The sequence below is a fragment of the Trifolium pratense genome, linkage group LG2 (assembly GCF_020283565.1).
Source record: "Trifolium pratense cultivar HEN17-A07 linkage group LG2, ARS_RC_1.1, whole genome shotgun sequence".
Classification (NCBI taxonomy): Eukaryota; Viridiplantae; Streptophyta; class Magnoliopsida; order Fabales; family Fabaceae; genus Trifolium; species Trifolium pratense.
The window spans coordinates 15,555,189-15,578,491 of record NC_060060.1 but is presented as its reverse complement, the minus strand read 5'-3'; the positions used below and the strand labels follow the sequence as shown (position 1 = coordinate 15,578,491).

The window sequence follows — 23,303 nt, the reverse complement described above, 5'->3', positions numbered from 1 at the left end:
CAATAGTCATAGTTTGAAGCGCCAACCAAGAGAGGTGGTCTGGTAACAAAACCTCCTTCTTTGTCCATCCTTGCCAGAAACGATTTCCCTGGAGCTCACCCTAAAATTCAGAACAGGGTGCCTGCTCTGATGCCAATTGAAATTCCTGGCACACAGTGGACAGGTGTTGCTCAAGGTGTAGCAACACTTGTCTGTTGTAGACAGATGTTGTTACTGGTGCGCCAACACTTGTCTATAAACAGAGCAAATAACATAAAACAATACAAACAGTAAAGTAAATAACACACAAGAGTTGTTAACCCAGTTCAGCCTAAAGCCTACTCTGGGGGATACCAATCCAGGAATGAAGTCCACTATCAGCAGTATTACTTCGAAGCTAAACTCACCCGTTTACAACTTCTCACTTAATCACTACCCAATGACCCTTCTACCTAGGAACTCCTAGATATGAGACCCCGTCCCAATTCCCACCTTAGCAACACAGACAGCGCTGCTATTCAATTTCACAAACTCAACAGGTGGAGACACACTCCTAAGAAACTAGGATTCACTCTTTGCTTAAAAGCTTGCGAGTAAACCACACAACACAATAGAACAATCTCCGTACTTCAAAGCTTAGGAGAAGTTCACACTTACAACTCAATAACACTCAGGTCCTAAGCTTGCATCAATGAGACACAAGATAGGCTCACAATTAACACTCTAAAATCCCTAAAAACACACGCTTTGTAAGACTCGATTTTAGATGCTTGAAACCATATGCTTGCCTTCGTATTTATAGTAGTAGAACGACTTGGGCTTCAAGACAAAATTAGGGCTTCTAGAATTGCGGCAGCAGTGATATATTTTTGAAAACAATAGTTATATTTTTGAAACCGCAAAAATATATTTTCCAAAAATATAATTCCTTTGGAAAATAAAACTAGGGTTTAGCTGCCTCATGAAACACATTAAACACGTGCGCCTTCTTCTGTAAGAAACCTTGACATAATTCTTCAAACAGATCTTCACAAGATTGAGTAGAAAATAATAACATCCAGCTGGCGCGCGCAGAACAGAGTCAGGTGTTGTTCCAAAGTGTCACAACATTTGTCACAACACTTGGGGTCAGCACACTTGTCTCAACACTTGGCTAAAATATGTTTTTGCAAAATGTAGCCAATATACAAAAACCCAACAGATAGATACACAAAATTAAACAAAATGCTCTTAAAAATAGCAAAGAAGGCAAAAGTCCTAAACGTTTTTGAACAGCCGGGAAAGACAATAGAGTTTAGTTAGAGGTTAATATTAGTTAAAAGTTTTTTTTTGTCAAGTTATCTAGTGATTAGAAAATTCACCTTAAAGGTGAATAAGTGAAGTTTCCGAGGTTCGAACTTTGGCTCCTGCACATATATCGTGATGTCCCTGCCAACTGAGTTAAGCTCACGGAGACGGTTAAAAGTTAGTTTGATTAGTGCAATTGAGTTATATAAATATAGGAAGCAATTGAGTTATATAAATAGGAAGATTATGTACACAAGTCATATCTCAATTGATTAGTGCAATTGAATTTTTCTCTCTATCAAGCTTAGAGCTTACTCCCTCCGGTCCTTTTTATAAGGAACAATTTGAAAAAATCACACAGACCAAGAAATCACATTTAACATAATTATTTTCATTTAATACTCTTATAAATTTAAATTTATTCCATATATACCCTTATTTAATTACTCTTTATTCAACTAATTTACTTATTTTTAAATTCTCTCTCATAATAAATAAGGGCATAAGTGAAATTGAACATTTAAAACATTTGAAAATTGGTCAAAGTTTCTTATAAAAAGGACCAAATTTTTTGCCCTAAGTGTTCCTTATAAAAAGGACCGGAGGGAGTATTTTACTCTAATAGTTCAATTAGTTTTTTTTTTTTTTGAAGTGTTAAATATTATTAGATCTCAACCTCAAAAGCTGGCTCATAGAGTGAGGTTGCCCTCACATATTTATACATTTCACTTTTCGGAAACCTAAGCAATGTGAGACTTCCAACAAATTCAAACAACAGAACATATTCAACATGAAGCTATAGTTCAATTAGTTAAGTAAATGTAGTCTCGTATCTTCCACAACATATGTATAAATGTGAAAGAAAATATATTGATATTTCCTCTTCAAATTAATTAAATAAAATAAAAAATCATGTGAAAGAAAATTTGTGATTCAAATTAAGAGAAACGTACTACAAATAAAACTCAACCACTTAATTTCCAATCCTTTTTAAATTGAAACTTTGATTTTAGAAAGAAACCTTCCACAAGCAAGTTGTGAGCTATATTATGTTTCCTTACCATGCAATTACGTTATCCAACCCAACTTGCATGCCATTGAAATTGAAATGAAAATGACAATACTACCCTGCTCGTCCTAATATGTCCCTACCCTTCACGTGGATTTTGTACTCGTTCTTAATTCTAGGGACCCATTTCCATGTTCATACATGATATTTTGCAGTCATTGCTAGTAATCAATAAATTAACTCTTGCTATGTATCAAAAAAAAAAAAAAATTAACTCTTGCTAATAAATTAAATGTCTCACTAACGAGTGTCTAACGGTACAAATTTACAAATCAATGATAAAAAAATTATCTTGAAATTTGTTTTAAAATTGACACTTTTTAAATTTTTAAAGAATAAAACATAAATTTTAAAATATAATATATATATATATATATATATATATATATATATATATATATATATATATATATATATATGGGGGCTGCTAACTTAGACCCAGTTGGGTCTAAGTTAGCAAGGTGCACCTTTTCAGTTGGACCAAAATACTCATTCTTTTTAATTAATTAACCAAATTACCATCAATGGACGCGGATCCAGTGTCGCGCGCGTACCGAAGGACCATGGTTACAGACCGTTGATTTCCATCAGACAGCCAAGATCTGATCTCATCAAGACTGTCTGATCAATCAGACAACCCAGATCATCCTGATCCATCAGATTCCAGCGCCTGTGCTACACTGGATTACAACCTGGAGAGAGAAAAATTTGCTTTTTAAAAGTAGGACACGTGTCACACAATGGTTGGCTGGGCGTGATTTTTGTTCATTTAATATTTTGAACTCAATTATTTCGTTGTAAATTAATTTTTTATTTATTTTTTTTATACCAAAATTCATAACTTTTTTTTCTCTACAAATAGAGACTTGGTTCGTTTGATTTGGACACCGAAAAAAAAAACGCAATTTTTCACTACCTTAATCTCATTTTTCACTACCTTACATCAACTCACTGAAACCATTCTACCAGCAAAATGGTTTCAGATTACAACTCTCTGAAACCATTGTACCAGATAAATGGTTTCAGAAGCAAACACAATTAATAAATTACTCACTGAAACCATTCTACCAGTAAAATGGTTTCAGAATACAACTATGTGCAACCATTCTACAAGCTAAATGGTTTCAGAAGCAAATAACTAATAATCAACTTACTGAAACCATTCTACCAGCAAAATGGTTTCAGATTACAACTCTCTGAAACCATTGTACCAGATAAATGGTTTCAGAAGCAAACACAATTAATAAATTACTCATTGAAACCATTCTACCAGTAAAATGGTTTCAGAATATAACTATGTGCAACCATTCTACCAGTAAAATGGTTTCAGAAGCAAACATTAGTTTTTAATTACCGTTTTATCTCATTTAATTAACTAAAAATAGTTTCAGGTCTCCAAAAATTTCATAAAATATACCAAAAGTTCCAGAATATTATCTACTATTTTCCTGGTATAATGGTTTCAGTGAGTTGGTTGAGTGGTGCGTGTTAAATTACAACACACAAGTAACGTATTTAGTAGACAAAAAATGAGATTAAGGTAGTGAAAAATTGCGTTTTTTTTTCGGTGTCCAAATCAAACGAACCAAGTATCTATTTGTAGACAAAAAAAATATTATGAATTTTGGTATAAAAATAAAAAAATTAAAAATTAATTTACAACGAAATAATTGAGTTCAAAGTATTAAATGAACAAAAATCACGCCCAGCCAACCATTGTGTGACACGTGTCCTACTTTTAAAAAGCAAATTTTTCTCTCTCCAGGTTGTAATCCAGTGTGGCGCAGACGCTGGAATCTGATGGATCAGGATGATCTGGGCTGTCTGATTGATCAGACAGTCTTGATGAGATCAGATCTTGGCTGTCTGATGGAAATCAACGGTCTGTAACCATGGTCCTTCGGTACGCGCGCGACACTGTATCTGCGTCTACTAATGGGTATTTTGGTTAATTAATTAAAAAGAATGGGTATTTTGGTCCAATTGAAAAGGTGCACCTTGCTAACTTAGACCTAACTAGGGTCTAAGTTAGAAAACTCCTATTCTATGAATGGTGTAAATATCCCTTAGATTGTATTGCTCGTTAGGTTTTTTGTTGGTATTTATAGGCCACGAATCGATCTTGTTTGTTTTTTGGGGTGAGTACTATTTGTACATTTCCTACTAATGTGGGTTTAGTACCTCTTGTACTAATTCCATTTTCTTTAATATATATATATATATATATATATATATATATATATATATAGTTTGTTATTATAGTTAGCAAGATCCATTAATAACTAACCTTATATAGATCATATTCTCGACCTTTCTATACTCAAAGATTCCGATTGTTGGTGTTCACACAATTCCAGTCGTCTATTTCAATGATCAAACGGTTAATACACTTATAATTTTGAGTTGGACTTAATTCAATCATACAAAATTGACTTGTAAAATAAAGTTTTTACTCCCTTATGAACTCATTCAATCCATATTTCATCCAATATGTGCGACTCTTAGTAAGATGACTTAAAAATGTGTTTATAAGTGTGGATAATTCTCATTTTATCAAAAAAATCAACATTCACTAAAGTAATATTGTGTTACGCAATTGAATGTTTCATTCTATGAATTTTAAGTTTGTGTTGTTGTTCAAATGTGAGTTAAAAATCTCTTATTGAGTAGAAAAATAATGAATATGTCGTACCGAAACGGGTGAAGCATTGTGAAGAAGAAAAAAATGGAGAATTATTATAAATAAAAGAGTTAATTTGAATTTTTTTCATTACAATAACTCTAGTCTTTTGTGGTATAGTGTATAGTCAGTGTCTTTGAGGTATCTACAATTTTTCTATGTAAAATTTTGAGATTGAAATTTTCTCCTTGTAAAATTGCAAGTTGATTAATAAAATGTTTTGTTGTAAATTATGAAAGTTTGTGATGGAATTATCTTTTATTCATTTTGTTTTTTGTGTGGATGTGCTATTCTTTTGGTGTGGCATGCGGTGTTTTGGATACTTTAGCGCGCTAGGAATGATAAGATCTTTTCGGCAAAAGAGGTGGATGCGGAAGTGTTATTTGACAAAATTCAAATTACTTCATGAAAATGGTTGGTTGCAAAGAAGATTAAGGCCCCGTGCTTATTCTATGAATGGTGGTGTAAATATCCCTTAGATTATATTATTCGTTAGGTTTTTTGTTGGTATTTATAAGCCATGAATCGATCTTGTCCGTTTTTTGGGGCGAGTACTATTTGTACATTTCCTACTAATGTGAGTTTAGTACCTCTCGTACTAATTTCATTTTCTTTAATATATTAATATACTAATTGTTGTTAAAAAAATAATATAATTTTGGGGAGATTTTTGTTTTAAAAAAAAAGATATTGTGGAGATTCTCACTTATTTTCCCAACACTTTGAAAAACATGTTTAAAACATAAAATATAATCGTGAATTGTCTGATCTTAATCCAACAATCCTCGTCTACAAACAAGTATATTGTGTGACCACAAACAATCTACTTCCCTTCATTGGCCTCTCTATATAAACCTATACCAATCCTTAAAAACATCAATTAAAATTTAGAAGAGACAAAGGGTGAGTAAGAGAGGACACTCCTTAACATCCACATATCACACATAACCAAACATGGCTTCACAACTTGTTAATGATGTAAGATGCCAAACACTAATGCATTGTGCAGCTTCTTATGGTGAAAGAGGAAGCAAAAAAACACTTTCTCGTCGCAAAAGCTATCGATATAATCGAATACATAATAGCATAATCTACCCTGAAGATTATGACAACTTCAAGGGATCACTTGATCAAAAGGGTGCAAAACATAGCAAAAATCTAACTCAAGCTCAAAAGCTTCACAGGTTGGGATTCTCTTACCTTGCAACATCTTTTCTTTACATAGTAATTAAGGTTAAAGCATTCTACAATGGTTTCCTTGGAGATGTTGCTAGTGAATCAAGAATGATGGGAATTGAAGCACCAATGGCAGAGCCATATTTCTCTGTTCCAGTTATTCCAAATTAATTAACATAGCATCAATAATAGAGGCAATATCATGTTTGTAATGTATAGTATTAGTTCAAAAGTGTAATATTAATATGTTTATATATATTAATTAGTATCAAATTTGAGATGAACTTTTGTAATTAATAAGCTAAGATTTATTAAAATGTTCTCTACTTTTGTAGTAAAATTACATCTATGGGAAGTGTTTAATTTTTATTTAATGATGTAATGAAAAATATTTGAGCAAAAATAATATTACTTATTATTTTATGTTTATACTATTTTTTATTAAAATTATTTTATGTTATGGTACACATTGGTAACTCTTTTTTTGTTGTTGCCAAAAGCTGGTTAACAATAATATTGTGGCTGTTTGTGTTTAGTAAATTACACAACTCAAAAATAAATTGAAGTGTTCAACATTGTGTACAATATTTTCAATTTTGCAAGTTCTACCACTATGAAAACTTGTACATCTTCATACTAAAATTTCTCTTTTTGATGCTCAAAGACTATTTATTCATATCAACAAATGTGTTCCAGAACATTCATACACTCATTCATTCACATGTTCAGAAAATCAAAACAAAAAATAAGAGAGATCTGGTTATATTAAACTTTGGTTGAACCGGCAGTTGAATCATGTTCAACTGCTTTTTATTTTTCCCGTCTTTTAATAAAAAAATTAGTTATTTATTTATATATTTATCGACTGTTATATATATATATATATATATTAATTTTTTTTATACATTTCAAAACAAAAAAAAATTTACGGAATTTTTTTTATATATATTTATTGACTGTTATATGATTTAACTATGGTTAAACCGAATATATCGATGATTTAGAAGTCGTTCTGATCTGTTTTTTAAAACATTGTTTCGAATAGAATCAATGTCATGTTGAATGTAAGATTGTAGGCCGAGTAAATTGTCAAATACCCCCTAAATTTTAAAATTCGTCAAATATCCTCCTGAAATTTGGAAAAAGGCAAATACCCCTGAAATTTTAAAAAGTCAATCAAATTGCTCTCTGGCATGGACTCTGACCGGTAGTGTCAGGGGGCAATTTGATTGATTTTTTAAAATTTCAGGGGAGTATTTACTTATTTCCAAATTTCAGGGGGGTATTTAACGATTTTTAAAATTTCAGGGAGTATTTGACAGTTTACTATTCCAATTCTTTGTCAAAATGGGAACTTAAATCAACACGAGTCGTGATCAATTGTCTCCGCTAACCTAAACGGAATTTTTGGCTTCTACTAAAAAGAAATTAATTGAGAAGGAATAATTTATATTATACATCCAACACAGATTCTCCAGAAAGATTAATTACAGCTAAACAACGTTTAAAACGTCATATATGACACTAAAAACAAACTGTTAAAAACATTTATTTTACGTAATTATTTAGTTCAATGATTTATTTAGTGAAGCTTCCTCAAAATTTCATTATGTATTAAACATTTATTATGGCCACATGAAGTATTTAATTCAAGCACCACCATTGATTCTCAATTCTAATACACACAAAATATTAGTTGAAATGTCAAATATCTTGATGGGGCTCACAACGTACCTTATTTAAAGTTTCTAATACGACCCTTGGGATAAGGGCATGGTAGTACCTATAATCTTTCCCAGGGCATGAGGGAAAAATGATATTTACCTTCAATCTAAAGACTAATTAATATGCAAGATGTTAACTAGCTAGGGCAGAGAATGTAATGTTTTTCAGGAGTAAAAGATCTATAAATCTTGTTACTTAAAAAAATGATGTATAAATCGAGACATTTGGCTCAAGTGCTAGTGAACTCCCCTAGGATAGATCGTTCGAGAGAACTCGGGTTCAATTCTTGATAAAAATATTTTTTGCCAAAAAAAACGATATACAAACCTCATTTAATGTCACATTATCATGCTTATTCTTTCAAAACAACAGTATAGTGGAGAATATGAAAAATAGAGAGATCCATTTCTCAGTTATTCTAAGTCTTCACGTAATGCCCCTTTTATAGCCATGTGATTAGTTTATGTTTCAATATCAAATACCATTTTAAGATAGAAACATTGTCTAGAGAATTTTGATTTCAATCTCATTTTTATATAAGATGCTGTTTTTGTAACATGTGTATAGATAATTCCAACATTGTCTACACACTTCTTTAGAGACTTACCAATTGAAGTGTTAAACGTTATTCACTGAAAAGGCAATAGCATGGCTAAGTTAACCAACTTCTAAAAAGTTAAACTTAATGAATTGAATGAAAAGTGAAATTAATCGATTCTGACTAAGTGAAATTGAATGAAAAGTGATTTATAATTATATTTGAATAAATTTATGTAAAAACTAGTTGAACAATAAGATTTATTGAGGCTAGAAATCAATTGCAGAGGCAAAAACCTCAAATTCTAATTTCAAGTTAGAGTCAATTATATATGTAAATTTTAATTGATAATATTCAAATATATCACAATCAACTTAATCAATTATTGTATTCAAATAGACATACACTAAGTGAACTCTTGCAACATGCAAGTTGCAGTATTCGTGGTCCCAAATTTGAAACAAAAGGTTCCAATAACAGTGCCTGAATTTGCAAGGGACCGCACTTCAATCTAATGAACAATGACATGATTGTAACAAGACTAAGAAACACTTAAATAGACATTAACGAGAACCGTCCAACTTTGAGATAATACAGTGCAAAATAAGCTATAAACAACCATGATCCCACATAGTACTAGCTAAACATGTAAATATGTGTCTAGACTCTAGAGTATTGGCTTATCGTTGGCGCGTTCCAAAGTACATCTAACGTCAACACAATAAATGGTTGACGTGGACTATCGGGCATTTGCTCTCTCCCAACAATAACCTAAATACACTAAAAGTGCTTGTTCAGACTGACTGTAAGATTGTCAGAATCGCCATCGTGATTTTGACAAAAGTTACACTTTGAAGTTCGAACAACTGTGATTTTGTCAAACTCACTGTCAATCTAAACATACACAGATCAGTTTTGCATTAACACGGTACAGAGTAACAAATCCAGACTAGATTCTTTTATTTACAGTTCTACACTTCTACATAATAAAGTAGTACTTCGAATCAGATGGATACTGTTAAACTGCTAGTCGTTATCTTAGAGCCATCAAGTAAGATCCCTATTATGATCATCAATCTCTGGCTGAACTGGCGAGTTTAATAATGTGGACCACATAACATAACAAATTAACAAGATGTACCGAAGAGTCTGGTAAGCGTAATAATGGCCTGGTAATAAGCACAATTGACAAGTTTGATTTCAAGATCAACAGAAAAATTGAAATATTTTACTTTACCTATTTTCGTTGAAATTAAAAAGAGCATTTATTTACTCCAAAAATGATTTTGCGACCAAAATGATACACAGCAGAGTTTATTGTCTATAATCGATGAGAAAGAAGTTACATGAATAAGAGGATAACAAAATTTTCAAATTGTCAATATATAACCACTTTCTTCAGAAAGATTAAACTGCAAATTTATCAGAGGTAAGAAGTCAAACCTATAAAATTTTCGTCATGGATCAAAATTTCCTACATAGTTTTCTTTTTGGCAACACTTTTTGCTTCAAGCCAAGTGGCAGTATTGACTTCATGACCATGATTATACTCATTGTACACTTGATCTCAGCTTATTTCAAAATTGACAAAAGAGAAAGGACATTGAACATGCAAAACTGAGCACAAATAGCACTTGCCGTACAATATTTAGTCCTTGTTGATTTCAAATTCAGCACCAATTGGTAGATGATCGCTTGGATGACTAAAGTTTGGAAGTCCTCCAACAATATCAGCTGCTTCAGAATCTGGAAGCTCAAGATAACTAATTGGTTTAATGTAGTTGGAGGGGGAAAATAATATATAATCGAGTGTTCCAGTGAAGCGAGGTGTGCAATTTGTAAATGGTGGCTCTCCTCTTGTAGAAGCATAGACACTACTTAGAGGAATAGGGCGCTCATCTACATAATCAGTCGTCAGTTCTGATGATGGGTTGCCTGATATAAGGTACTGATAAACCTGTAGAACATAAGAGATCAAACATATTAGTAAAACATTGTAGGAAACAGCCCAAATTTGGAAAGCGCGTATACAGCTATGAATAAGTGTACAAGCATGACCAAGAAAAATGTGACTGAACCAACTGAAAGAGCAAAAGAACAATGGTGACACAAATTCCTCAATTAGTGTACATGGTGATTGATTTCATATAATTTAAACTCAAAATATTATTAATGAAAATAAGAAATAGACAAGATTTTAGAAATGCTTGGTACCATCTCTCCTGGCAGAGAGTTGAAGTCACCAGCCACAATCACTTCAGGTATGCGTTCGTATTTATGTGATACTAGTGTTTTGAATTGTGACAAACGAGATAGAAGATATCTAGCTTGTGCAAGTTTGACATCAGCCCAGTCAGGATCCCTGGTACAGAAATTTGTATGTAATTTATAAATTCTACAACTAAAGTTATGCAAACCCATATTCAAATAACTCAATCGACAGTAAGTCAAAAATTCATTTAACCTCGCAAATGAGAAAAAAAAAGAAAAAAAACACACACACATACACAGAAGTCACTTCATTACCAATAAATATGTGTGTTGGCTACGATAAGAAATTGATTGGAGGGACCTTTGAATTTGAATGCAGCCAAAATTCCAACACAATCACGTTTTAGTCTCACACGAGGATCATTGGGATCTCCACGATCTTCTGTACCCGATTTAGGTCCTGCATCAGAAAACCAGTTAATGAAGAGGCAGAGTGTTCGGAAGTCTGTACAAGTAACAGAAAATTCTCATTTTATGTTCTAAAACAATCAATGCAGCAATATCAATGAAGTAACAGAAAGTGGGTTTTGCTTCCACAAGTTTATCAATAAATATGTAAGAATACCAAAACAGAACAAGGCAAGATATGGAAATCCTTTTTATTAAGAATAAAATTATACACAAACACACACACACACACACAGAATCATTTTATTTCAATTTGCATTTACCACTTTTGGTCGTATCATCCTTTTGTTTATCTGCCTGGGTTGTCTGGACATTGTTGTGTTCATCATCATTTGAAGAGTTCTCATCTTGAATTGACTTAACAAGATCATTGTATTCAATTTTTTCCTCCAAGACCAACTCTGCACTAAACATCACAAGGTAAGGATAAAATTTAATAAGGATTATAAGTAACAAAGACCGATCAGTGAAGATTGAATGACATCCACTCCAAAGATTGAAAATGAAAATGCAACATCTAACCCCAAAGATGAGAAGGGAAAGAGAGGGGACATATAAAGAGAATCATAATTTCCTGAATAACAATTAACTGACAACAAACAAGAATACCATTATTGTTTAGTTGAAATATCACATGATTACATTTGGATTTTTGCTATTCATTTCTATTAACCAAATTTTTTTTTCATAGGAATAGTATCAAAGAAGTGTCATAGGATAACTAGAATAATATTCAAATCCTTCCAATCTTAAAACTTACCCTAAACTAATATGTTGACATAAGAGAAGGTGAAGTTTAGATTTTAAAGCAATAAAACACAAACTTCGGGCCCTTGGATTAGCAAAGTTATTGTAATTGCTCTATTCAAAAAACACATTTCCAGAGACAATATCCTAGTACTGGTTAAGGTTGTTCTTAGAATTCGGGTTTCAGGTCGAAACTCAACCCCACAAAATTGACTTGTAAGTTAACGATTGTCCAAACCATATAAGCACTAGTTAGGTTATGTCTCTAGCCTACAGGAGACTTTTAACATAGCCTGTCACTCTATGGATTGAACATTTGAAACGTGGATTAATGGGAGAGGATTGACAAGGATCTTAACCCATCACTTCAAGTCCAAGACTAGACCTCTGAAGCGTGGACAAATGCAGGTGGAATAATAGAGATGTTGGCCGAATAATGGATCTATGAGAGGCTCTGATACATCTTAAAAGCTGGATTTTAGGCCCAACCCCACCCCACACAATCAGCTTATAAACACTACTTAGACTTTATCTCTAGCGAGTGCGAGACTCTCAATGGTTTTAGATCACAATGGCGGATGCAATGCGATCCTTCTTTTTTATTTGGTGAATAGACACAACGCGATCCTTGATATTGCAGAAAATTGCAGTCAAATATAACTGATAGAACCGCAAAAAGAGACATCAGAAACCTTGATGTCCACACAATTTTCAAAACCTTGATCCTAGGTTCCTATCTACTCACCGGTTATAACTTTACTCTTAGAAAATCTACACTAAACCGCTCTAAGCAAAATTACAGGCTTTGTTGAGTGTTACAGAAAATATGTACATACCGGTCATGCTTGTAAAACAAGCCACACCCATCACGCTTTTGCTCTCCACTTCTCTTCATATAAATAGAAGAATATCCCAGCTCCAGCATCCTTCCTTTGTAAAAGGTATAAAACTCATCAATTTCCTGAAATAAATCAGCATAACGAAAAACATTATTCAAAAGAAAGTAATCAAATAACTGAAACTCAACACGAAAATAAAGTAATAATAAGAAAAAACCTGTAGGCAGAAAAAATCAGCTCCCAAGTTCTTAAGAACGTCCAAAATCGAGTTTGAACGATATTTCCATCTGCAGTGAACAAAATTAATCATTACAGTTAAAATTCAACTTACATAAACAATTTTATTTTTTCATGTATTTAAATTCAAAATTTAAGATGCCAAAAAGCAAATTACTCGAGAGACAAAGGAGGTGAGTGTGGGAAAAGAGTGTTCTTGACATAAACCTACATTACATTACAAAAAAAAGTATTAAAACAAATATAACTGCAAATACATGATAACCGTATCAATCTACATGCTAGATTTGAAACCGATATAGTAGACATGATTCTTACTATACTTAATCTGATTAGAAGAAAAGTCAATCCTTTGATAACTAATGACCTAACTAAACATTGATTATAGTTTCATCTGATTAGAAGATATGAGAAATTAGCATACCTGAGCCAATATGTTAAAGGAGACAAGGCTGAATCTGAAACCTGAATTAAAATTATAGTAGTGTAGAATTGAATTAAATTAATGGAATTGGATTATATATTATTGAGATGGAATAGAAGCATATATAAGAGCGATGAATGTACCGTCAGATTTAGTTGTGGAATGTATATCAGATGCTTCAACAGAAATGAATCTGGGATATATTGGTGGTGGTGAAGTGCTCATTTTCCTCGCAACACTAATCAAATTGAATATTAATCAGTTAATTGAATTTGAATGTGCAAAAATAAGTAAATAAATTACCTAGTTACGGAGGAGATTGAAGGAGGAAGTGCGGCAGGAGGAGCTATAGATAGAGCGTGCATTGCAGCATGAATGTCTGTTGGTGTGTATGACGGTTGTGCTGAAATGAGGTGTGCCTGCTGTGATCTCTGCCCAAGAATGCCGGATTGATGGCTTGGAACGACTAACTGCTGCCGATTTCCAGTGTTAGGATATGGGCAAGAAGGAGTTAGCTGTGGCTGCCACGGTGAATCCCAAGGAGGATAGACGCCAGATTGATGGTTTCGAGCTACTAACTGCTGCCGATTTCCAGTGTTAGGATATGGGAAAGGAGTTAGTTGTTGCTGCCACTGTGAATACCAAGGAGGATAGACGCCGGAATGATGGTTTGGAGCGACTAACTGCTGCCGATTTCCAGTGTTAGGATATGGGAAAGAAGGAGTTAGTTGTTGCTGCCATTGTGAATCCCAAGGAGGATAGACGCCGGATTGATGGGTTGGAGCGACTAACTGCTGCCAATTTCCAGTGTTAGGATATGGGCAAGAAGGAGTTAGTTGTTGCTGCCACTGTGAATCCCAAGGAGGATAGACGCCGGATTGATGGGTTGGAGCGACTAACTGCTGCCGATTTCCAGTGTTAGGATATGGGCAAGAAGGAGTTAGTTGTTGCTGCCACTGTGAATCCCAAGGAGGATAGATGCCGGATTGATGGGTTGGAGCGACTAACTGCTGCCGATTTCCAGTGTTAGGATATGGGCAAGAAGGAGTTAGTTGTTGCTGCCACTGTGAATCCCAAGGAGGATAGACGCCGGATTGATGGGTTGGAGCGACTAACTGCTGCCGATTTCCAGTGTTAGGATATGGGCAAGAAGGAGTTAGCCGTGGCTGCCACTGTGAATCCCAAGGAGGATAGTTGCCTGAGCCAACGCGTCTGCCGCGACTGCTGGTGGTGTTGTTCTGGTTGTCAAAGAAGATGTTGAAGAGATGTTCCCAAGCTGTTTGTGCGGTAGGGTCACGCTCAATGATGGTATGGAGAAGGCTGGTGGATATGGTACCATAAATCCACTGCAGAACTATGGCATCAAGACGATTCCATAGTGCTGGGTAAGTTTCTTTGAGAGATGGAGAGGAGGAGCTAGGATTAGTGGTGGGTGTAGGGATGATATGGTCAAGAACATCATAAGCTTGAGCGTGAATTTTAAATAACTCAGACCATGTATTATATTGGCTTTTTTCAATATCAAGAGTAATTTTGATGAAGTTTGTGATATTGCTCACAGTTAGGGCGGGATGAATGGAGGCAGTCGTGGTCGTGATGGTGGTTTCGGGCGGTGGCTTTGATTTTGGAGTCGGTGGTGGGGTGTTGGTTTGGGTTTCGGTATCGGACATGATTTTGGATAGGAGGGTGGTTTGATATCGGTGGGGGGGATTGGATTTTGATAAGAAGAGTACAACTACCAATCAATAAAGGTAACCCGTGTTGATAGAGTATAAATCCTGAACATACAGATGAAAATCCCTAAATCTGGAAAGAAGAAAAGAAAAGAAAAAAGCCAAATAACTCCTTGACTGCTTGACGCCGGCCGCCAAAAACAAAGACACGACCTTCAAGTAGAGAACGCCAGCGACGACGAGGAAGACAACGGTGAACAAATGGTGCTACGGCAACAAAAGTCCAACATAGCTGAAACAGAAGAAAAATATATCACCTTAGAAGGGAAATACACATTGAAACAGAATAACTAGGAGTGGGCAAAGTTTTGGTCAAATGTTTCTAATTTTTCAAGGTCCTCGTCAAATAAGTTTGAGAAAGGAGATCCTCTCAACCAATCCTGAGTACAAACAAGCACTTCCACTATCTTAGGTGTGAGATTACTACGATGAGGATCCAACACCCTTCCTCCGGCACTAAAAGCAGACTCTGATGCTACAGTAGACACTGGAATGGCCAACACCTCGCGAGCAATGCTTGCCAAGATGGGATATCTTGATGAGTTGACTTTCCACCAATTTAGAATGTCAAACTCAACAATCTTACTATGAGGTTCACATTCTTCACTGAGGTATTTATCAAGCTCAGACCTAGCATCGGTTCTAAGCCCAGTTGCTTATACATAGAAGCCCATCCCATGAATATCATCATCATCTTCCTCTGGCTGAGATTCTCCGATATCTTGAGATCCTTCCCATGGATAGTAAATTATGGATTCAAAACAGAACTTTAGCAAATATTCAAAACACATGGATAGTAAACTATGGATTCAAAACAGAACTTTCAATGGTTTATGGATTCACTATGTTCCTTTAAACAAACTATAGTGTATTTAAAGTGAAAATTTCAATTTAGAGATACACTATGTTCCTATAAATACACTATAGTTTGTGGATTCAAAACAGCAAAATGCAACATGGTAGAGCAAAGATTCAAAACACACAAAAACAGAACAATAAACTGTTTTGAATCTTTTCATATCAATATTCTCTAATGGAAACAGTTTCTTATTTTCATATCAATTTAGTAACATGGCAGATTCAAAACACAAAATATAACAAAGATTCAAAACAAATCAAAGAATGAGAGAGAGAGAGAGATTCTTACTTGTTTAGGTCGAAGTTGAGAGAGGGAGAGAGAGCGAACGAAGCTGAGAGAGAGAGAGAGGACGAGAGAGCGAAGCTGAGCGGTGGAGGTGCGTGACGGCGGAGGTGAAGCTGAGAGAGACGGAGAGAACGAAATTGTAGGGCTTTAGTGTGTTTGGTAAGCCATTATTTTTTTTTTGAAGAGATTGGTAAGCCATTATTGAGTTTATTTACATATGTTTAGCAAGCAAAAAAAAATGTTAGCTTTTAACTTTTGTATTATGACTTATAAGTTAAAAGATATATTTGGTAATAATTATTTTTAGAAAGAGTTTTTAGCTTATTTTACTGACTTTTAGTTTCTTTTTCATAAGCTATTTCAAGTAGCTTCTGAGCTTATACCTTTTGGCTTTTAATTTTTTTCCTCTTTTACCCTTGATATTTTAACTAAAATCCACATTTACCCTTTATAATTTGTTATCAATAGAATTTAAAATAAAATAAGTAAATACATGTTTTAACAGGGAGAAGTTATTATACATAAGTGTAATCCTTATGCATGGTACATAAGTCAATAACATCCATTAGATTGAGCATCCACATGTAATAATCCTAGCCAATCTCAACTCACACACTCACACCTAATCTCACACCCCCCAAATTTCTCACGTACCCCCCAAATTACTCGCGCACCCCCAAATTTCTCGTGCACCCCCCCCCCCCAAATTTCTCATGCACCCCCCAATTTCTTGTGCACCCCCAAATTTCTAGCGCACCCCCCAAAATTTTTCACGCACCCCCAGATGACTTGTGCGCCCAATTTTTTTTTAACCCCCCATATTTCAAGCCTAAACCATTTTGCTGTGGGAATGGTTTCAAAAATATACACTCCAAAACCATTAAGTGCATAAGATGGTTTTGAAGTACAACCTATAATTAGAATCATAATTGTTTTTTTTTTGTACAATTATAATCATTATTTAAAACTAGTTAAATGGTTTCAGATAGTTATACACTAAAACCATTTGTATTGTAAAATGGTTTTATGTGTGTTTTTATGGTTTCAAAAATTCTGGAAACCATTATGCTGGTTAAATGGTTTCAGATAGTTATACACTGAAACCATTTGTATTGTAAAATGGTTTTATGTGTGTTTTTATGGTTTTAAAAATTCTGGAAATCATTATGTTGGTTAAATGGTTTCAGATAGTTATACACTGAAACCATTTTAAATGGTTTTATGTGTGTTTATATGGTTTTAAAAATTCTGGAAACCATTATGTTGGTTAAATGGTTTCAAATCACAATTATTGTTTGTATTCTAATTATAGGGTTGTACTCTAAAACCATCTTATACACTTAATGGTTTTAGAGTGCATATATCTGAAACCATTCCCACAACAAAATGGTTTAGGCTAGAAATGTGGAGGGGACCAAAAAAATAAAATTGGGGGGCAAAAGTCATATTGGGGGTGTGCGAGAAATTTTGGGGGTGCATGAGAAATTTGGGGGTGCATGAGAAATTTGGGGGTGCACAAGTAATTTTGGGGGTGCATGAAAAATTTGGGGGTGTGCTAGTAATTTGGGGGGTGCACAAGTAATTTGGGGGGTGCACTAAGTAACTTATGCATGATGCATAAGGATAGCTTATGTATAATAACCAATCCCGTTTTAACATTGCTTCTTTTAAAATCACATGCAAGGTTGTCAAAACCGGATCGGACCGGCTGGTCGAACCGGTCGAACCGAGAACCGGACCTATATCCAGTCCGGTTAATGCTTAAAACCGCTGTGCAAGCAAACCGAAAAGAAACCGTTTAAACCGGAGCAGAACCGTTAAAACCGGTAAAAACCGGTGAACCGGTCGGTATGGCGGTTCGGCGATCTGGATTTTTTTAATTTTTTTTTTCAATTTTGTTTCGGTTTGTTTTTTTAATTGAGAAAGATCAACGCGAAATCAGAAACGAACGAAGAAACACGCACTGTTTCCTTTTCCACTCTGTTTTGACAACCTTGTCTCAGAAAAATCAAAAATAAAAGAGAGAGAAGATGAAGAAATAATTTCAGAAGAACAAGAAGAAATAAAGGAGGTGATGCCAAAGAAATTATATTTGGGTAAGTAAAAGGAACTCATAAAACGCAAAATCTCATCTTAGAGTGTTCATCAATATTTTGAACAAGCAACTTGTACCAATTGCATGAAGGAAAAATGGGTATTTTTCTACTGTCAAAGAAATCAAGGATGTGAGATGAGTAGAGCTGGCGGCTGCTGTTGTTGTGGATATAGAATGAAAATCCTTAATTTTGTTTAGCATTTTAGGGTTAGTATAAGTGGGTTTGGGCCTAAGTAAAAAAATTCCATAGACTAAAAACAGCCCACTTATCTTTATAAAAGCATGTTTTATTTTTATTTATTACTATTATTATTATTATTTTATATACTATTTAAATATTTATAAATATAAAAACTATATTTAATTAATACCGGTTGAACCCCGGTCAAACCTTTAAACCATGAACCGGTGCCTCCACCGGTTCGACGTCCGGTCCGGTTTTAATTACCTTGATCACATGTATATAGTATGTTTTAATGTTACTTTATTATCTATTATCAAATATGAAGGCTAAAGCATTTTTTTTTATCAATTCATAGGTACGTACATTACTACTGTATAATTTTTTTGAAACAACACCTTACTATGTTTGGTACTTTGGTTTGATTTTTGGGTTTTTATGTCCATCCCTGAGATGTGGTTGTAAGTGGAGCTTTTTACCGCAATGGTTTGGTAACAAACAAAAATAGTACTTTCCCGGTGGATAGTTAGAGACAGTTAAGGAGATGAAGAAAAGGAGGTCATTTTGATCAAACAAGGGCTGGCTCATCAGCAAGAAGAGGTCTAGAACCACCTGAACCAGGAACTAGTTCCCAAACAATATTAAATTGGTGTTGAAAAAAAAAAAATTAACCGTGCAGTGCACGGGTCATAACACTAGTAGTGATATATACAATGTGACAAGAATTGACAGTAGAGATTGATTTCTTGAATCAGATGGATACTGTTAAACTGCTAGTCGTTATCTTAGAGCCATCAAATAAGATCCCTATTATTATCATAGCAATCTCTGGCTGAACTGGCCAGTTTAAGAATGTGGACCATATAACATAACAAATTAATAAGATTTATACCAGAGTCTGGTAAGTGTAATAATGGCCAGGTAATAAGCACAATTGATAACTTTGGTTTCACAATCAACAGAAAAATTGGAATAGTCTGGTAAGTGGATTTAGTCCTTGTTGATTTCAAATTCAGCACCAATTGGTAGATGATCACTTGGATGACTAAAGTTTGGTAGTCCACCAACAATATTAGCTGCTTCAGAATCTGGAAGCTCAAGATAACTAATTGGTTTAATGTAGTCTGAGGGGAAAAATAATATATAATCGAGTGTTCCAGTGAAGCCAGGTGTGTAATTTGTAAATGGTGGCTCTCCTCTTGTAGAAGCATAGACACTACTTAGAGGAATTGGACGCTCCTCTATATAATCAGTCGTCAGTTCTGATGATGGGTTGCCTGATATAAGGTACTGGTAAACCTGTAAAACATAAGAGATCAAACATATTAGTAAAACATTGTAGGAAACACGGCTCAAACTTTGGAAGCACATCTACAACTATGAATAAGTGTTCAAGCATGACTCAGAAAAATGTGAATGAACCAACTGAAACAACAAAAGAGCAATGGTGACACAAATTCCTTAATTAGTATACATGGTGATTTCATATAATTTAAACGCAAAAGATTATTGGTTCAGTTTTTTTTTGTTTTCTTTGGTACATACTGGTTCAGTTTTGCTATCAATTAATGAAAATAATAAATGGGCAAGATTTTAGAAATGCTTGGTACCATATCTCCTGGCTGAGAGTTGAAGTCGCCAGCCACAATCACTTCAGGTATGCAATCGTATTTATCTGATATCAGTGTTTTGAATTGTGACAAACGAGATATTAGATATTTAGCTTGTGCAAGTTTGACATCAGCCCACTCAGGATCCCTGGTACAGAAATTTGTATGTAATTTATAAATTCTACCACTAAAGTTATGCAAACCCATATATTCATATAACTCAATCAACATTAAGCCAAAAATTCATTTAATGTCGCAAATGAGAAAAAATAAACACAAACGGAAGTCACTTCATACCAATAAAGATGTGTATTGGCTACAATAAGAAATTGACGAGAGGGACCTTTGAATTTGAATGCAGCCAGAACTCCAACACAATCACGTTTTAGTCTCACACGAGGATCATTGGGATCTCCACGATCTTCTGTACCCGATTTAGGTCCTGCATCAGAAAACAAGTTAATGAAGAAGCCAAATGCTCAGAAGTCTGCATCAGAAAATTATTTCTGTGCTAAAACAATCAATGCAGCAAAATCTATCAATCAAGTAACAGAAAGTAAGTTTTGCGTCCACAAGTTTATTAATAAATATGTAAGAATATCAAAACAGCACAGGCTCAACTTGAGTCACAATATGAAAATCCTTTTTATCAAGAATAAATTTATACACACACACACACACATGCACAGAATCATTTTATTTCAATTTGCACTTACCACTTTTGGTCGCATTATCCTTTTGTTTATCTGGCTGGGTTGTCTGGACATTGTAGTGTTCATCATCATTTGAAGAGTTCTCATCTTGAATTGACTTTACAAGATCATTGTATTCAATTTTTTCTTCCAAGACCAACTCTGCACTAAACAACACAAGGTAAGGATAAAATTTAATAAAGAATATAGGTAAAAAAGACCGAAAGAATATCAATGAAGATTTAATGACATCTATTCCATTGTTTCCAGAAAATGCAAATAAGAATGCAACAACTAACCACAGTTTCCTGAGTAACAATTAACTGATAACAAACAAGAATACCATTATTGCATAATTACATTTCCACATGATTACATTTGGATTTTTGTTATTCATTATCTGTTAACCAAATTTTTCTTAGGAATAATATCATATAAGTGCTCGTGGGATTACTAGAATAATATTCAAAATCTTCCAAGCTTGAAACTTACACTCAACTAATATATTGACATAAGAGAAAAAGGGTTTTAGATTTTAAAGCAATAAAACACAAACTTTAGCCCCTTGGATTAGCAAAGTTATTGTAGTTGCTTTATTCAAAAAAGTGAAAAACATATTTCCAGATGCAATATCCTAGCTAAGGTTGTTCTTAGAATTTGGGTTTTAGGTTAAACTCAACCCCACAAAATTGACTTGTAAGGTAACGATTGTCCAATCCTTATAAGCACTAGTTAGATCATATCTCTAGCCTACAGGAGACTCTTAACATACCCCCGCAGGCTCTGGATTCGACGTTTGAAACGTGGATCAATGGGAGTGGATAGACAAGGATTAGACATCTGAAGCGTGGATGAATGCAGTTGGAATAATAGAGATGTTGTCCGAAAACTGGATCTATGAGAGGCTCTAATACGATCTTTGAAGTTGGATTTTAGGCCTAACCCTACCCCCACACAATCGGCTTATATCTCTAGCCAATTGAGACTCTCGATAGTTTTCGATCATAATGACGGATTCAGTGCAATCCTTCTATTTTTTGGTTAATAAAGCAATGTGATCCTTAATATTGCAGAAATTTGCGGTCAAATATAACCGATAGAGCCGCAAAAGGAGACATCAGGAACCTTGATATCCACACCATTTTCAAAACCTTGATCCTAGGCTCCTATCTACTCGCTGGTTATAACTTAACTGTAGGCAAATCTACATTCTAAACCGTTCTAAGTAAAATTACTAGCTTTGTTGAGCATTGCAAAAAAGATGTACATACCGGTCATGCTTGTAAAATAAGCCACACCCATCACGCTTTTTCTCTCCACTTCTCTTCATATAAATAGAAGAATATCCCAACTTCTGCATCCTTCCTTTGTAAAAGGTATCAAACTCATCAACTTCCTGAAATAAATCAGCATAACAAAAAACATTATTCAAAAGAAAGTAATCAAATAACTGAAACTCAACAAGACAGTAAAGCAAATATAAGAAGAAAAAAAAACCTGTAGGCAGAAAAAATCAGCTCCCAAGCTCTTAAGAACTTCCAAAATCGAGTTTGATCGATGTTTCCATCTGCAGTAAGCAAAATCAAATTTTACAGTTAAAATTCAATTGACATAACTAAAAAATTATTATATTATCGGTATTCAAATTCAATATTTAAGACGAAAAAAGCACATTACTTGAGAGACAAAGGAGGTGAGTGTGGGAAAAAAGCGCTCTTGACATAAACCTACATTACATTACATTACAAAAAAGTATTAAAACAAATGTTACTACAAATACACGATAACCGTATCAATCTACATGCTAGATTTGAAACCGATATAGATATAATTGTTACTATTCTTAACCTAATTAGAAGAAAAGTGAATGCTTTGATAACTAATGAGCTAACTAAACTTGATTATAGTTGATCTATCTGATTAGAAGATATGAGAAATTAGCATACATACCTGAGCCAATATGTTATAGGAGACAAGGCTGAATCTGAAACCTGAATTTGAGACGCAAAATTATAGTAGTGTCCTAGAATTGAATTAATGGAATTGGATTATAGATTATTGAAATGGAATAGAAGAATGCGTTACCGTCAGATATAGTTCTGGAATGTATATCAGCGGCTTCAACAGAAATGAATTTGGGATTTATTGGTGTTGTTGGTGAAGTGCTCATTTTCCTCACAACACTAATCAAATCAAATTGAATTGAATGAGGAAGAAGAAGAAGAATATTAATAACCGGTTAATTGAATTTGAATGTGCGAAACGAATACCTAGTTGCGGAGGAGATTGAAGGAGGAAGTGCAGCAAGACCAAGAGCTTTTAGCATATCTCGATATATATACTCACTTCTATCGATAGAATTGTGCTTGTAGTAGACGACACTCAAGCGCCGTTTTTTATTTTATTCAAACTTCAACCTCCCAGTTTTTTGCTAGTCCATTGGCTTTCCAATTTTAAATATAAATATA

General features: G+C 34.2%; 3 protein-coding genes across 6 annotated transcripts; 1 reads left to right on the top strand and 2 right to left on the bottom strand.

Annotated features, from left to right (window-relative positions):
- The first annotated feature begins 5,884 nt into the window (after window positions 1-5,884).
- Window positions 5,885-6,618, top strand: LOC123907546. The gene has a single exon (XM_045957853.1). It carries the CDS (start codon window positions 5,970-5,972, stop codon window positions 6,360-6,362), a length of 393 nt encoding a protein of 130 aa, XP_045813809.1. The 5' UTR covers window positions 5,885-5,969; the 3' UTR covers window positions 6,363-6,618.
- Window positions 6,619-9,694: 3,076 nt separating this feature from the next.
- LOC123907543 (carbon catabolite repressor protein 4 homolog 4) lies at window positions 9,695-16,482 on the bottom strand. Of its 4 annotated transcripts, none has more exons than XM_045957847.1 (11): window positions 16,261-16,482; window positions 13,684-15,843; window positions 13,524-13,618; window positions 13,381-13,421; window positions 13,114-13,163; window positions 12,937-13,006; window positions 12,717-12,841; window positions 11,397-11,539; window positions 10,981-11,125; window positions 10,669-10,816; window positions 9,695-10,411 (listed from the first exon to the last, which is right to left on the bottom strand). In XM_045957847.1, the coding sequence occupies exons 2-11, from the start codon at window positions 15,048-15,050 to the stop codon at window positions 10,103-10,105; spliced, it is 2,493 nt and encodes an 830-aa protein (XP_045813803.1). In that variant the 5' UTR covers window positions 15,051-15,843; window positions 16,261-16,482; the 3' UTR covers window positions 9,695-10,102. The 4 variants fall into 4 exon arrangements, with proteins under 4 accessions (XP_045813803.1, XP_045813805.1, XP_045813804.1 ...); XM_045957849.1 differs by having other exon boundaries at window positions 13,684-15,345; window positions 16,261-16,478; XM_045957848.1 differs by having other exon boundaries at window positions 13,684-15,834; window positions 16,261-16,454.
- Window positions 16,483-19,318: 2,836 nt separating this feature from the next.
- LOC123907545 (carbon catabolite repressor protein 4 homolog 4-like) lies at window positions 19,319-23,271 on the bottom strand. Its single transcript, XM_045957851.1, has 10 exons — window positions 23,106-23,271; window positions 22,921-23,018; window positions 22,786-22,826; window positions 22,513-22,562; window positions 22,333-22,402; window positions 22,107-22,231; window positions 20,860-21,002; window positions 20,441-20,585; window positions 20,144-20,291; window positions 19,319-19,832 (listed from the first exon to the last, which is right to left on the bottom strand). Exons 1-10 carry the CDS (start codon window positions 23,159-23,161, stop codon window positions 19,524-19,526), a joined length of 1,185 nt encoding a protein of 394 aa, XP_045813807.1. The 5' UTR covers window positions 23,162-23,271; the 3' UTR covers window positions 19,319-19,523.
- Window positions 23,272-23,303: the final 32 nt, after the last annotated feature.